Source organism: Chlorocebus sabaeus, chromosome 9 (genome assembly GCF_047675955.1).
Source record: "Chlorocebus sabaeus isolate Y175 chromosome 9, mChlSab1.0.hap1, whole genome shotgun sequence".
In the NCBI taxonomy this organism is placed as follows: domain Eukaryota; kingdom Metazoa; phylum Chordata; class Mammalia; order Primates; family Cercopithecidae; genus Chlorocebus; species Chlorocebus sabaeus.
The window spans coordinates 122,599,235-122,616,091 of NC_132912.1; the positions used below are offsets into that span (position 1 = coordinate 122,599,235).

At 42.0% G+C, this 16,857-nt stretch overlaps 1 protein-coding gene across 2 annotated transcripts in view; it reads left to right on the top strand.

The window, feature by feature from the left end:
- The window catches only part of SEC23IP (SEC23 interacting protein), a 50,298-nt gene extending 41,031 nt beyond the window's left edge, over positions 1–9,267 (top strand). For both annotated transcript variants that reach the window (XM_007964265.3, XM_007964264.3), the window contains exons 18-19: positions 491–590; positions 7,712–9,267. In XM_007964265.3, coding sequence (XP_007962456.1) covers positions 491–572 — 82 coding nt within the window. In that variant the 3' untranslated portion in view covers positions 573–590; positions 7,712–9,267. The remainder of the gene's footprint in view (positions 1–490; positions 591–7,711) is intronic.
- Positions 9,268–16,857: the final 7,590 nt, after the last annotated feature.

The following is a 16,857-nucleotide window of genomic DNA, read 5'->3' on the forward strand; positions in this document are numbered from 1 at the left end:
ATTTGAGTGGGCTTTTGGTGCTACCATGTGCAGCAATTTTAGTTTTAGTGAGATTCTTTTACTGATACTATGTGCTATGAATATTCATTTGAACTCCTATATATTCAGAATCGTTATTTTTCCTCTTTAGTTACCCACAAGATGGCAGTATGTCATCTGCTTTTGACCAAAGACCCTTGGTTCTTGCACAGTTTTTGTGGGAATGCCTTTCACAGTGGGAGGGGTAGGGACTTTGAAATCGCTCATTCTTTCCTGTATCCCTGTCACCAAGGAGAATTGCAGCACAACTGTTTAGGAGCTAATCAGTATCCATCTGGTTTTTAAGGACAGCTCTGAGATTACACTGCTTTATTTATTACACTGAGATTACATTGCTATCATTTTCCCTTCTTAGAGTTGAATAGAATAGAACCTGCATTTTCCACCATTGTGCGTAGAAGTTAATTTCTACTAATTGTCTCTTAAGTAAATATGCTTTTCCTTTTCATAGGGAATCTGAAGATACTGCTCTATTATTACTTAAAGAAATTTATCGAACAATGAACATTAGTCCAGAACAGCCCCAGCATTGATCAAACTTCAGTTTTACTGTGTGAGTTTATTCCTTATTGGATGTATAAATTCTGAATGTTTGCATTCTCAAATCTGTTGTGTGGAGTTGATGTTGACTGATTTTGCTTTTTTCTGTTTCCTCTGAGTTTTTGTTGTCGTTTTTAAAAATTTACAATAGAGACATTAAGGAAGAGAATTGGCTTGTAATTTACACTTCTGATTTATTACAGTCTTCTTTCTAAATTTACCTAGAATTTGAGTTCATTTATTTTTAGTTTCTTTTTTTTGAGACGGAGTCTCGCTCTGTAGCCCAGGCTGGAGTGCAGTGGCGCAATCTCGGCTCACTGCAAGCTCCGCCTCCCGGGTTCACGCCATTCTCCTACCTCAGCCTCCCCAGTAGCTGGGACTACAGGCGCCCGCCACTGCGCCCGGCTAATTTTTTCTATTTTTAGTAGAGACGGGGTTTCACCATGATCTCGATCTCCTGACCTTGTGATCCGCCCGCCTCGGCCTCCCAAAGTGCTGGGATTACAGGCGTGAGCCACCGCGCCCGGCAGTTTCTTTTTAAAATAGATTCCGAAGAATATCAGTTAGGAATTCCTTTGGCTGCAGGTTCACAGAACCCAGTTTACAATACATTAAACAAATAGAGGTTTATTTTTATTCTGTAACAAGAAGGGTTCCTCTGTTGAATGACTTCACCAGACACCCAGAGTGCTCGCATCTTCCCACCTGAATGTTGGCTCTTGCTGCCTCCTAGTTACAAGATGCCCCCATAGTTGCAGATACCATGCGTATATTCACAACATGAATAAGAGGGAAGAGGGGAGAGGGTAGTATTCCTCACATCTGTCGCTCTCTTAATTAGGGAAGCAGAAGCTTGTCCAAAAATTTACTCATACGTATTGACTAGGCCTGTGTCTAATGTCCAGTATCTCCAGTCTGTATGAAAGATCGTGGAAGTGATATTCTGAGCGTTCCCAATCTTTATAGAGGGAAAGAATAGAGAAGGAGGTTAAGTCTGTGATGGGTCGGCTGACCTGCAACTCAGCCACACTCTGTATTCCTAACTGTCCTCCTGAGATACCAGATACCTGTTTTTCCTTACTAGATTATGCATCACTTTTAAAAATAACTAATGTGTTTTTTACAAAGTTAGAAATTTTAAAGCCTTTGAAAGAACCAGATACAAAATGCTGAGCTCTAAATTACTGAAATCAAAGGAAGTTCCTGCCATTTTTGGTTTTCTAATTGTAAGTGGTAGATGAACATTCCTTCAGCCTCATCTTCTGCCTCCTCGTTTTAGAGAGGTAACTACTTTTAGTAGGGTTTCCTTAGAGAAATTTTTTTGGCTCCATTTCCAAAATTAAACTTGTAACAAAGTAAAAGAGAACTAAAGTGTAGGCCAGGCATGGTGTCTCACGCCTCTAATCCCAGCACTTTTGGGAGGCCAAGGCCTGCAGATCACCTGAGGTCAGGAGTTTGAGACCAGTCTGGCCAACATAGTGAAACCCCGTCTCTACTAAAAATACAAAAATTAGCCGGGTGTGGTGGCGGGTTCCTGTAGTTGGGAACTGCAAGGCCAGAAGTGAAAGATTGCTCTCCCATAACTCACCCCCAACCTCCCTGCCTGAGGCAACCAGTGTTCCAAGTTTTGTGTATCCTTCCAGATATCTATTAACATATCACACACACTTTTAAGTTTTTCTTTTTTAAAAGACAAAAGAGGCTGGGCGCGGTGGCTCACGCCTGTGATCCCAGCACTTTGGGAGGCTGAGGCAGGTGGATTACTTGAGGTTAGGAGTTCAAGACTAGCCTGGCTAACATGGTGAAACCCTGTCTCTACTAAAAATACAAAAATTAGCCGGGCGTGGTAGTGGGCGCCTGTAATCCCAGCAACTCAGGAGGCTGAGGCAGGAGAATCGCTTGAACCCAGGAGGTGGAGGTTGCAGTGAGCTGAGATTGCACCACTGTACTCCGGCCTGGATGACAGAGAGTCCATCTCAAAAAAAAGACAAATGATAGCAAAATTGACACACCGTTATTACCTTTGTATCTTTGAGATTGTCCCATATCTATCCATCCGTCCATTCATCCATCCGTCTGCCCCTCCATCCATTCATCCATCTGTCCAGTATCTGTTGAGCACGTTACTTAAGTGCCAGGTGCTATTTTAGGTATTGGGCTTCATAGCAGTGGACCAAAGCCTCTGCCCTCAAGGACCTTTTTTCTTCTAATGGAAGGCAGACAGCACGTGGACAATTGAAATGTACCACATGGTAAAGATTGAGCAGCTGGACAAGGAGGAGAAGAATTCATTTGGGATGGGAGCAAGTTGTTATTGTATATAAGATGGCAAGGGACCCCTTTCACGGGCAAAGTGTCATTCGAGCAAGTGAGCCAGGTGGATATCTGGAGGAAGAAGACCATTTCAGGTGGAGAGAAAAATCTGGATCAGACCACGAGAGTGACCTTGTTCTTTTTATGTATTCTGTTGACTATTGCACCATAATTTGCTTAACCAGTACCCTACTCAACGGCATTTCAGTTATTCTAATCTTTTATTAGTATGAACAGTACTACAGTGATACATGATATTTTAATAGTTGCATTTCATTCCATTTTATAGTTCTTGTATTAAAATACTTAATTTTACCCCATTGTTGGGTGTTAGGTGATTTTCCAAATTTTCTCAATTATAAATAACTCTGATATGTAGTTTTACACACTTTTTGCCCATCTCTGTTTGCTTTGGATACATTCTTAGAAGTAGTGTTCTTATTTCTGAGAATATTGCACATTTTTAAAAGATTTTTGGCCGGGTGTGGTGGCTCATGCCTGTAATCCCAGCTTGAGAGGCCAAGGCAGGTGGATCACTTGAGGTCAGGAGTTTGAGACCAGCCTGGCTGACATAGTGAAACCACGTCTCTACTAAAAATACAAAAAAATTAGCCAGGTGTGATCTCACCTACTTGGGAGGCTGAGGCAGGAGGATCACTTAAAACCCGGGAGGTGGAGGTTGCAGTGAGCTGAGATTGTGCCACTGCACTCCAGCCTGGGCAACGGTGTAAGATTCTGTCTCAAAAAAAAGAAAAGCTTTTTGATCCCTACATTTTACTAAATTGCATTCCAGAAAAGTTGCTCAGTTTTCATATTTACCGTCAGTATGTAAAGGCCAGTATTCTTGCACTCTTGGAAACAGTGGGTGTTACCGATTTTTTTTTTAAATATATATTTTTTGAGATGAAGTCTCACTGTCGCCCAGGCTGGAGTGCAGTGGCGCCTCTCGGCTGACTGCAAGCTCTGCCTCCTGGGTTCATGCCATTCTTCTGCCTCAGCCTCCCGAGTAGCTGGGACTGCAGGCGCCTGCCACCACGCCCGGCTAGTTTTTTGTATTTTTTTAGTAGAGACGGGGTGTCACCATGTTAACCAGGATGGTCTTGATCTCCTGACCTTGTGATCAGCCCGCCTTGGCCTCCCAAAGTGCTGGGATTACAGGCATGAGCGCCCGGCCGGTATTACTGATTAAAAAATTTTTTTTGCCAATTTGGCAGCCAGAAATTGTTATAATACCATTTTTATTTACTTTTCTATTACTAGTGAAGTTGAGCTCTTTGGGTGTATCTTAACTGGCTGATTATGTTTCTTTTGTCAGTTGCCTGTTCTTGACGTTTATGCATTTTCTTGGAGGTATGGGGTAGGGTCCTTTTCTTTCTTACGGATTTATAAATATATTTAAGGATATCAGCTTTTGTCATTGCAAATATTTTTTCCCAGTTTGAAATTAGCCTTTTAGTTTTCCTTATACTTTGGATTTTTTTGGCGGGAGTTGAGGGGAGCATGTTTTAAAAACACGTAGCCCTACGCTGGGCACGATGGCTCATGCCTGTAATCCCAGCATTTTGGCAGGCCGAGGTGGATGGATCACCAGAGGTCAGGAGGTTGAGACCAGCCTGGCCAATATGGAGAACCCCAGCCTCTATTAAAAATACAAAAATTAGATGAGTGTGGTGGTGGGCACCTGTAATTCCAGCTACTTGGGACGCTGAGGCAGGATAATTGCTTGAACCCAGGAGGCAAAAGTTGCAGTGACCCAAGATTGTGCCACTGCACTCCCACCTAGATGACAGAGTGAGACTCGTCTCAAAACAACATCAACAGCAACACTACCATAGCCCAGTCTTTTATGATTAATTAGTTTTTAGATTTTTACATTTATTTTCTTTTAGTTCTTTTTTTTTCTTTCCCATTTGGCTTTGTAATTTAGAAGAGTAAGGTATAGAAAACAATTTAACTTTTTTCTTACATAATCATTTCTGTCTGTGCGATATATTGAATAATGTACCGTTTTGTCATTGGTTTGATGTTTTTATCATATGCCAAATATTTTGCTGTTGTTGGACATTTTAATTCATATTTGTTTCCTAGGCTTTCTCATCTCTTCTAGCGATTTATTTGTCTATGCTACTTCATTGATTTCAAGTCATATATTTTCCACATTTTAACACCTTTAAATTTGTAATGCATCTTAAAATCAGCTGCTGGGGCTGGTGTAGCGTCTCATACGCGTAATCCCAGCACTATGGGAGGATTACTTGAGCCCGGGAGTTTGAGACCAGCCTGGGCAACATAGTGAAACCTCGTCTCTTTGGGAAAAAAAAAAAAAAAGAAAAAGAAAATTTAAGTCAGCTGTTGTCTTAACGGAAGCTGAGTTCTTTATGAGAAGCCATGCATTTTCTTCTGCTGGTTACTGGGGGAAGGGCTTTACCAACCTGCCTCTGCTTAAGCTCATTTCTCTGCTTGAGATTTTTTAGGACTATGCTGATAGTGTGAATTCAGCACCCAAAATTTGCAGGGATTATCAGTTCAGATATCGGAGTTTTTGTTCCCATTTTCCATTGTCAAGGAAGAGGGGTGCAGGCCTCTTTGCCATCCCTTATGCATATAGTTGGTTGCTTTTATCCCGCACTGAGACTATAGATGTTTGGTACCCCCACTTTTTGTGAGGGCTTTTCCTTGGAGACTCCCTTTCTGGGCATCTTTTTATGGTACATAACAGTGAAGTGTCACAATCGATGGTGTCCTAGATTTGGTGAACTATGGTGTTTTAATAATTGTAATTTTATGCATAATAGCTGGCAGTAGAAGTTCTCAGTATACCATAGTCTTCGCAGTTATCCCGAACGAAGTTGGAAATAATTGAAGTTCCCCTGACACTCTTTCCCCCAACAAAACAAAGCAAAGCAAACAAAACCAAAAGAATAGTAAGTCTAGGATTTTGCCATCACCTTTTATGAAAAACTCAGTAAGAACCTTCTATTTCACGTATGATTCATTCACTGTAATTGTTTTATTTATTTCTTCCTATACTTGGCTGTAAAATTTAGGCAAGAATTTAAGTTTCTAATACTGTACTAATATCGTAAGATAATCCATTTAAAATGTTAACAGTCATTCTATACATGGTTCATTCAAGCTTAGAGCAGTTTTGCTGAATGGTTGTTTTATGTTTATGTCCTTTTAGTCCTTTTTAGGATTGTTCTTTGAAAAGTCTCAAATTGGCCAGGCGTGGTGGCTTACACTTGTAATCTTAGCACTTTGGAGACTGAGGTGGGCAGATTGCTCGAGTTCAGGAGTTTGAGACCAGCTGAGCAACATAGCAACACCTCGTCTCTACTAAAAGTAAAAAAAACCAAAATCGCTGGCGGCATGATGGTGTGCACCTGTAGTCCCAGCAACTTGGGAGGCTGAGGTGAGAGGATTGCTGGAGTTCGGGAGATTGAGGCTGCAGTGAGCTGTGATCACGCCACTGCACTGCAGCCTGGATTGTAGAGTGAGACCCTGTCTCAAAAATAAATAATTAAATAAAAATTAAAAAGCCTCAAGTTAACATGGCAAATAACTAATATTATTTTTCATCAATGTTTTATTTTAGCCGGGCACCGTGGCTCACGCCTGTAATCCCAGCACTTTTGGAAGCCGAGGCCTGTGGATCACGAGGTCAGGAGTTTGAGACCAGCCTGGCCAATATGGTGAAACCTTATTTCTACTAAAAATACAAAAATTAGCCAGGTATGGTAGCATGCGCCTGTAGTCCCAGCTACTCGGGAGGCTGAGGCAGGAGAATATTTTGAACCCAGGAGGCAGAGGGTGCAGTGATCCGAGATCACGCCATTGCACTTCAGCCTGGGCGACAGGGCGAGACTCTGTCTCAAAGAAGAAAAATAAAATAAAATACTTTATTTTAATTTTTTGAGAAGGGGTCTCACTCTGTCACCCATCTTGGAGTGCAGTGGCGTGATCTTGGCTCACTGCAACCTCTGCCTCCTGGGCTCAAGTGATCCTCCTAACTCAGCGTCTCGAGAGGCTGGGACCACAGGTGTGTGCCACAACGCCCGGCTAATTTTTTTATTTTTTGGTAGAGACAGGGTTTCCCCAAGTTGCCCAGGCTGGTCTCAAACTTCTGAGCTGAGATGATCCCCTCGCCTTGGGAGATGATCCACTTGCCTTGGCCTGTACTGGGATTACAGGAATGAGCCACAACACCTGGCCATAACTAACTTTAAATTGTGTCTTTTACTCTCTGTACTGGCTTTGCTATGAAGATTATCATGCTGGTTAATCTTACTGAGTGTTTCCTGGGCACTCTTGTCCCTTTGGAAGGCCTGTCTGAGGACTTGCTCACAGGCTGTGCTCTTTGGAGGCGGTTTGCAGTGTTTGTCAGTAAAGTTGAGCACTGGTGGATTGTCCGTTCTTTTATTTCTTTTTGAGATGGAGTCTTGGTCTGTCCCCAAGGCTGGGGTGCAGTGGCGCGATCTTGGCTCACTGCAAGCTCCGCCTCCTGGGTTCACACCATTCTCCTGCCTCAGCCTCCTGAGTAGCTGGGACTACAGGCGCCCACCACCATGCCAGGGTAATTTTTTGTATTTTTAGTAGAGATGGGGTTTCACCGTGTTAGCCAGGATGGTCTCAATCTCCTAACCTTGTGATCTGCCTGCCTAGGCCTCCCAAAGTGGTGGGATTACAGGCCTGAACCACTGCACCTGGCCAATTGTCCGTTCTTTTACTTAAGAAAAGACGATGCATTATATTTGACTGTAAATTTGTAAAGTTCACTGATATTATTGTTTTTGTTTTTGTTTTTGTTTCTCTTTTTAAGACTTTCTTGTCTGCACAGAAAATCCCGGTACAATTTCCAATGCTGAGAAAATCCTCAGAGGACGTTCCCACTTTGCTCCTGTGGTGGATGACAGAAGAGCGATTCATCAACAATTGCTCAGCCACAATCCTCGGATATAGGGATTCAAAAGACAGTACACAGAACTAAGACAGTGAAAAAAATCAGTACCACATTTGGACAGTATCGGTGAGAAAACGTAATTATAAAAATGATGCTGTGACAGATTCCACAGATCAGTTTAGTTGTATAGTTGTCAAAGTTATATGTGATATCAATGAAGAAATATTTGTAGCATGTAAACGGTTATTTCTGTTTCTTAAGAAGTATTGTTAGTGGGCTATTAAACTTGGATTTTTCTTTTTATTAATGCAGTATTTTTTTTTTATTCAAGTATGAACTTGTTGAGAAACTATAGTAATATGATTTTTAAGAGAAATATGATTTTTAAGAGATTTATGTTCTACTTTAAATGTGAATTGTACTTCTGAGCTGCCTTAATGGAAGATCATTTATATTTGTTAAGAGGAAATAATCAAGATCACTCATATCCCAATTGAATCTGAGGTTTTATAAATCTCTCAAACTATTGCTGAGAGCCTGATTGTGGAAGGAAGTGAGATGCACCTTATTTTCCAGAAGTCCTGTGAAGCGCTCTCCTAGCACGTCCATTTCCAGGAGGAGAAGCGAGCAGATGAGAGGTTTTCCATTTTGTCATCCAAGGTAGCTGTGCAATTGCCTTGTTGCTGAAGTTCCAATAATGTGAAAACCAAAGTAGAGGTTTTGTTTTCTTCTTCTTTTTGCTTTGTATTAATTTCACTTATACCAAAGTGTTTGAAAGTATGAAATGTATTGCTTCTGGGCTATATAAGGCTACTTCATGACAAGACTGCTTTGTAATATTTCATTTTGTTTTACTATAAATTCAAATTATCTAAATATTTTCCTAATACTACATGGGAATGCTGATTTTCTTCTTTTGTTATGTAGTAGAAATATTTTGCATTGTTTACATAGTTCTCATGGAACATGGAAATTTTTGAAAGTGATATATGATACACATTTTTTGTGTATATATTCTAATTAGTGTGAATAAAGCAGTAACATTAATGCATTTTTTTAAGCAGCAAACTTCTGTATTTCTCTTGTCTTCCTTTAAAGTATCCCCATGAACTCAGTGTTTATTCCCTTTGTATTGTGAGTATCTGCTTATATGGTCAATACATAGCATTAGCATTGGCTCCTAATGGTAGAATTAGAACAGCAAAATTTTAAGAACTGTAATTGACTCTGGACAACATAGATTTCAGCCACCTCATTCTACAGCTGAGGCCAGGACACTAAATGACTTTCCCAGAGTGGGTAGTGGCAGATCTGGGATAGAATATGGTTTTCTTGATTCCCTTTCAGCCTTCATTTCTCTCAGGACTACTACTTTTTAATTAATTTTCACTTAACTTCCCAATACTGATGAAATAAAGAAAAGAGAGGGTTATTTATATATATTTCAATAAAATCCAGTTTGATTTTTCAATTTACATCTGGTTTTGTTTGTGTCATTCAGCCTGTCTTCTGAGTAATGGGCAGAGAAAGACCAGGGTTCGTAGAAGCAGCATATGGCAACTAAGTGGCAGCAGTCTTGCCCTTTCCTTTTAATACTTGAGGAAACAGGAAATAGAATTTTTGGGTGATTCTGCCTGTGGATATATACATACATACATACAGATATACATATGTATGTATGTATTACTATTCAATCTCTTAAAAAACAAAAAACAGTAGGTCCCCTGAGGGCAGAGTCTATGAACATATTGTTCACTGTTGTAACCACCTTGCAGGATTTCAGTCTATAAACTAGGTGAGAGTCCAGCTGCTGAGTGAAGCTTGACCTCTGCCTCTTCCTCAGGAGCGGCTCATCCCCCGACAACCTCCCCTCCCAGCCCCTAATCTGGTTTAATGCCCTCCTTTTCCCCAGATAAAGAAAGTCATGTCTCTAGTTATTCCAGAAGTGTTTCATGTGTAGAGTTTGGCACAAAAATTTAAAAGCACCAGCATCTGAAATCAAAGGTGAAAAAGTCGTCACAGTACTGATGAAGACACCCAGGCCTCGTCTGCTATGTTAACGTGCTGTATGACAAGAGGAACCTGCTTTCCAAGTCTGCTGGACATGTGTGCTTCTTGAATCCAAACAGACAAGCATGTTTTCTCAAAACCACAGTATAAGACAAGGAAACTGCACAGATTCGAGTGATTTTTGAGGTAAGTATGTTATTGAAAAGGTGTGATCTATATAGAACCTTGAACATGAAAAGGAGGAGATGCCGCTATCTTGGCAGGGATGATCATGTATTTGAAATAGTAACTCACAGCATTTGGTCTCATGATAAGAGTACTGAAGATTATCCCAGAAAACCTAGGATGATACTGGTATTTATAGTACCATTGTTTCAGGTTTTTATGACTTGAGGCATCTAACTATCTTAATGCTGTACTTCAGTGTTTACGAAGCAGCTTTCTGGTGGAAACTTGAACTGCAGACACTGAGTGTTTTGGTTTTCCTCCAAGTTATAGTTCTCATTGTAACTTAATAAGTTGGCATTCCGGCTTAGTTTGAGTCGGTTTCCCAGGGCTGGGTCCTCAGAGGAGAGTGGTTAGAATTCAGTTCGTCTGTGAGCTGGGGTGCTGACATTGTGTTCCTGCTGTTGACTGTCTCCCTGCGGTGCACAGGACGGACTGTCAGCTAACCTGTCTTCATGACATTTCTGTAATACTTCTCAGGGGGTTATCAGTCTTATCCTGGTATTTCACCTCCTAATTGAGCTTCCCAAAACTTAATAGCATACTAAAGAGCTCTAGTGTCCACCTACTTTTATTTGTGTCCAAGCTCTATTTAGCAATGAATCCTTGGGCAAGATCTTTCCCCCTAACCTCTCAGCAAAGTGTTTTTGTCTTGTTTTTGCTCAGTTTCTTTTGTCATTAAATTCCTCAACTTCATAGAAGAGTTGTGAGGATTAAGCAAAAATATGAATAAAATACCTATCGTGGTGCTCAGCACACAGTGGGCACTCAGAATGTTAACTGATTATTACTACTGTTGTTCTTTTACCATGAGCACTTGAGTCCGGGGATGACCCAGGCCTTCATTCCAGGGCACCACCACTTCAGTCCTCCCTGGGTAGAGCTTTGGCCGGGTTTCTTGTGGTTGAGCCCTGCTAGGGAGAGCACTTTAGAGTCTGCTCACAGAGGGCTCTCAGATATCTGTAGAGCTGTCAAGTGCGTAAGTCTGCAGGAGGCACAGTCATTGGAAAGGGGTGAGGAGCTATGGAACAGGTGGGCTAGATGGCATGTGGGGAGGTAATGCTTGCTTCCATGCAAGTCAGCGGGGCTCTTATGTAACACTTTTGGATAACTTGTTTGTGTCCTGATTCTCTACTTTAAACTCATTTTGGGATAAGGATCAAGAAAACACTTTTTTTTTTCTTCCTAAATTCTGCCCTCTTTTCTTCCTGATACCGTTTCCTGCTGTAAAACGGTAACTCTTGGCCGGGTGCAGTGGCTCACACCTATAATGCCAGCACTTTGGGAGGCCGAGGCAAGCAGATCACCAGATCAGGAGATCGAGACCATTCTGGCTAACATGGTGAAACCCCATCTCTACTAAAAATACAAAAAATTAGCCAGGCATGGTGGCACGCGCCTGTAGTCGCAGCTACAGGAGGCTGAGGCAGGAGAATTGCTTGAACCCGGGAGGTGGAGGTTGCAGTGAGCTGAGATCTCACCACTGTACTGCAGCCTGAGTGACAGAGTGAGACTCCGTCTCAAAATAAGTAAATAAAAAATAAAACAGCAAGTCTTGCAGATTTCCCAAATGTATTGGTCCCACAGAACAATGAAAATAATGTCATGTTGTTAACACCAGTGGGAGTTTAGGAAATAATTCCGGCTCGTTGTTTAATACTTCTTTCAGCTTCAGATCAAGTGAAATGAGTTTCATATATGAAATTGTATGATGACACATAAAACAGGCCAGGAGTTATTGAGGACACATCCATGAGATAGTGGGCAATGCTACATATTTATTAGTGGTTGTGCTGCCGTTCAGGTTCACAGACTGGTGGGATTGGCGTAGTTGGGATAACCCACCATGTTTTTCTTTCATTTCTTGTATTAAAGAGTGGTTTTTAAAAGACCTTACTATGGAATTTTCACAAATACTCAAAAGTATGGAGAATGGTACAATGAATTCCCATGTGCCCTTTTCCCAGCTTCAGTGGTGGTGTCAGTGATACGGTTTGGCTCTGTGGCCCCACCCAAATCTCATCTTGAATTGTTATCCCCATGTGTCGGGGGAGGGACCTGGTGGGAGGTGATTGGATCATGGGAGCTGTTTCCCCATGCTGTTCTCATGATAGGGAGTTCTCACAAGGTCTGATGGTTTTAAAAGTGGCAGTTTTCCCTGCACTCTCTCTCCTGCCACCTTGTGAAGAAGGTGCCTGCTTCCCCTTTGCCTTTCATCATAATTGTAAGTTTCCTGAGGTTCGTCGTGGTTGTAAGTTTCCTGAGGTCTCCCCAACCATGCAGAACTGTGAGTCAGTTGAACCTCTTTTGTTTATAAATTGCCCAGTCTCAGGTAGTACCTTGATAGCAGTGTGAAAACAGACGAATACAGTCAGGGACCTAAAAGACAGGTAAAGAGATGTGGCCAGGTGAAGACGGAAAAAGGACAGTGCATTCCAGACCTGTGGAAAGACACGAGGTGGGAAAGAGCGTCACAACTTGGGCAACTGAAGAGATTAAGTTGTTAAGCACAAAATGCAGAGAGAGCTACATGAATGCGTTGAGTGTGATTTTCATTAAACAATTTTTAAAGAAAGCATTTCTAGTGGTGCTTTTGTTTTTGCAGCCACTTAATAACATTCACTCTTGTTGAAAGAAGCACAGTTTGGAATATTGGAAAGTGCTTGCCACCAGCTAAGATGCATTATTCTCCTATGCCGCTCAACACCTGTGCCCAGCTGTTTCTTTGAGGCCAATTTGCTCCTCTTTTCAGGGTATATTTACTAGTCAGGAGTTGTAAAACTATTTTGAAGAGCGCTTCTGACCCCTCCAGCAACTTCAAGTGAAGGAAGCTGTTGTAGTTCCCTGGCTGTTACCTCCTGGAAGAGAGCTGGGGAGGGAACTCATGCGTTTTGGGTGCTGACTGTGTCTTAGGCGCTGCACAAGCTCTAGCTCTTGTGTGTATCTTTACAGAGGCGATTGAAGGCGTTGTCATCGTTGTTTTACAGAGGAAAGAAGCAAGGCTCATAGAAGGTCGTCATCTTGCCCAAACCCACACAGTTAATGGCAGGGCAGAGTAAAGAAAGCGTGCTTGTGCCTCCAACATAAAAATAAAGGGAAACCTCTACTATAGAAAGACGTATTTTCAAATACTTACAAATTGCCTGCCTCTTTTTGCAAACACTTAGGCAGTCAAAGCCCATTTTAATTTTTTTTTTTTTAAATGTGGGAGTAAAGACTTTGTGTTAATGAAGATTCCCAAATTGTTCTAAATAGGATAAAGGCCAGGCGTGGTGGCTCATGCCTGTAATCCCAACCCTTTGGGAGGCTGAGGTGGGAGGATCACTGGAGACCAGGAGTTCGAGACCAACATGGGCAACATAGCAAGACCTTGTCTCTACAAAAAATAAAAAACAAAATTCGCTGGATGTGGTGGCACATGCCTGGTCCTAGCTAAGGAGGTCGAGGCTGCAGTGAGCTGTGATCGCACCACTGAACTCCAGGTGTTTAATTAACAGGATCCAGATGTTTGTATAACTACCCTTTGAACTGAAGAGGGAGGAATACATGCAAGATGATCTATTTGTCTTCAAAAAAGAGTGTGGAAAGTGTTGACCTAGGCTGTGTGTCTACCGAGTTTCTTAGTGGTCACTGCCGGCCTTGTTTTCCTTGGGTTGGTCCCCCTCCATCCTCCCTTCATTCTCTGGTTTTCCTTTAGCCGGGGCTGATGCCCACGTAAGATCCACGACTGCAGTCTGTCCGGAAACCTCTGCCCTTCTGGCTCATCCTTAAAAGTCTTCCCGGCTCCCCTGAACCGTAGGAGGGGAGGAGCTGATTTCCTGTGTTCAGAATTCCCTGGCCTTCCCTGCCTTCCTCCAGCCTTTCTCCCAGCCGGACTTGCCTTTGCTCCCTCTGCGTGAACTAAGCTAGGTTATTCATTCCACTCTTTTGTCTCAAAGGACATTAAAGGGGAGGCAAACCCAGAGTTCCCAGAACAAGCTTATTAGAGTGCTGCTTCTCCCTTTCTTGGCATCTGCAGCCCACTTCTGCCATGCTGTCCTCAACCTTGCAGCCCCTTCCCCCGACAAAATGGGAACGGTGGAATTGCAGAGGGCACTGCAGCACAGCTGGGCCACGTGAACATCCGTAAGCTGAGGAAAGGGTGTGAATGACGACTTTGCCCTCTGTTCCCCAGTTCCCATGGCATGCCCTGGTCCCCGAGAGAGGAGATTCCAGCAAGTAGCCAGTGACACAAGGAGATGCCCTTGTTCAAAACGTGCAGACATCTTGTGAGGTGGTTTTGCTAGGGTGGGAAGTACACATTTGCTCAAGGACTTTGGATTTAGTCCTCTTTTTTAATCGAAATAAAAAACAATTGAAAAGCTTTTCCCTGTGGAAAAATTTAAACCTTCCCCTCAAATCATTATCTTGTGTCAGAACACTTACTTTAGTGTCTTTAATACCCATGATCGTTTTTACTAGATAGATTTTTCTGGATAGCATCCAGAAATTCTTAGTTTGAAGCGTCCCTTTCCTTTCCTTATCGTTAGAACTTTGGCAGTGCCTTGAAGTTTACTAGCTTGTTTTCTTCCATGTGAGTCTGTGAGAGAGAGACAGAGATTTTATTTCATTCATTCAGCGTCGGGGTGGTACCTCTCTTCAGAGTCTCAGATTTGGAATAGACAGTTGTAGTGGAGGGTTGAGATTTTTTCTTGTTTTTTTTTTTTTTTTGGAGTGGGGTAGAGTCTCACTCTGTCACTGGAGTGCAGTGTTGCAATCTTGTCTCATTGCAACCTCCGCCTCCTGGACTCAAGTGATTCTCGTGCCTCAGCCTCATGAGTACCTGGGACTACAGGCTCGTGCCACCACACCCAGCTACTTTTTTGCATGTTTAGTAGAGATGGGGTTTCACCATGTTGGCCAGGTTGGTCTTGAACTCCCGGCCTCAGGTGATCCACCTGCCTTGGCCTCCCAACGTGCTGGGATTAGAGGCGTGAGCCACTGTGTCCAGCCAAGATTTTTTCTTGATGCCGTGTCTCATTTAACGCAGATACCTTTCAACTAACTTTTGTAAAAATTCGTTTTCTGATACCACTTTTCATTTTCGAACACATTTTAGAATCCAGCCAAATACTTCTACATTTTTGCCCCTTTTCCAAATCAGTTTTGTCAGCATCCGAATCTATCATGACTGTGACCTTGGATGACTGTGTATGGACTATCTCCCTCTGCCATCACTTTTTATTGCCCGGGTCCTATGGAGTTTTACCCTCTATATAATCAGGATAATTTTGTTAATGACAATAATAGTCTGTTAACCTCAACTGTTGTCAAATATAGTGAGTTTTGAATTGATTTTGAGACTCAATAAGAAAAAAATTAAGTCTTCTCCAGAAGAAATATGTTAAAATTAAGGTTTCAGAATCCCTGGACATCTCTGTAGTCGAACATGTGCTGCTTATGTGTAAAGAATTAAATTCAGTCTGGTGACTGGGTTTTAGAGCCATATCTGTCACTGCTTGCTTTGGTGCTGAGAGAAGAACATCAACATTCTACTCCGTGGCATATCTGAGAGTTCTGGAAAGCATTCTTGAATTGCAGGAGGGATCATGGGGAGTCAACTGGAACTGAATTCCCACTTGCGAAGATCCAAAAAGAAATGAACATTTGAAAAGTTTTTATTTTATAGATGTTTAAATTTGCATAGTATGAATCCCAGCGAGCTTGAAAGTGGTCACTTTTTATGTTGACAGTTAAGTCTCCCATATTTTTAGCTGTGGAAGAGATTGCTCTACAGATTTTCTTATGGTGAACTTTTAGCAACTGAAAAACATGAAAAGGACATAAACAGACAATTCACTAGGAAAAAAAATCCAGTTAAAGAAGATGTTCATCCTCATTACTTATCTCAAACATATAAATTAAAATTTAAAAGGAAATGTCTTCTTTTTAACTGCTTATATTGGCAGATAAAAAGAGATGGACCCACAAGCTCATACATTGCTCGTGGGAATATCAATGGGTGCTTCTTTTCTAGAAAATGACTTAGTATAATATGTATCAAGAGCCTTAAAATGATCTGTATCTTTTAGTCCAATAATTGAACTTTCAGAAATAGAGTCTTTTAAAAAAAAATGGACAGGGCCAGGCACGGTAGCTCACACCTGTAATCTCAGCACTTTGGGAGGCCAAGGCGGGCGGATCACTTGAGGTCAGGAGTTTGAGACCAGCTTGACCAACATGGTGAAACCCCATCTCTACTGAAAATACAAAAATTAGCTGGGCGTGGTGGCGCGTGCCTGTAATCCTAGCTACTTGGGAGGCTGAGGCAAGAGAATCGCTTGAACCCAGAAGGTGGATGTTGCAGTGAGCTGAGATCGCACCACTGTGCTCCATCCTGGGTGACAGAGCGAGACTCCATCTCAAAAAAAAAAGACAAAAATTTATATATGCTGGATTATTCTGGATTATTCATCATGGGAAGTTTATAATATAGAGTGGAAACTTGGAAACATGTTCAGAGTGGCTAAACAAAATAGGATGGTCAGTTTGGGAAGAAACTGGAGGACAGGAGGGAGGATGCCTTGAACTGTCACAAATTTCTAGTTTTGGTCACAGGTGTCTTATCAGACAATAGAAACCCTTGGACATGTCAGTGCAAATCTGTTTATTTCTGTAACTAGGAAAACAACTCAAATGAACACTGTGATTGACAGCTTGGCAGCACCATCTGTGTAAAGTTGGCACAGCAGATAGAGGCAGAATGCTGCCTGAAATAACAGGGTGGTCACTTGTATGTAAACATCTCCATTCTGAGAGATCAGTGGATATGCAGACATGTATAGCTTGAA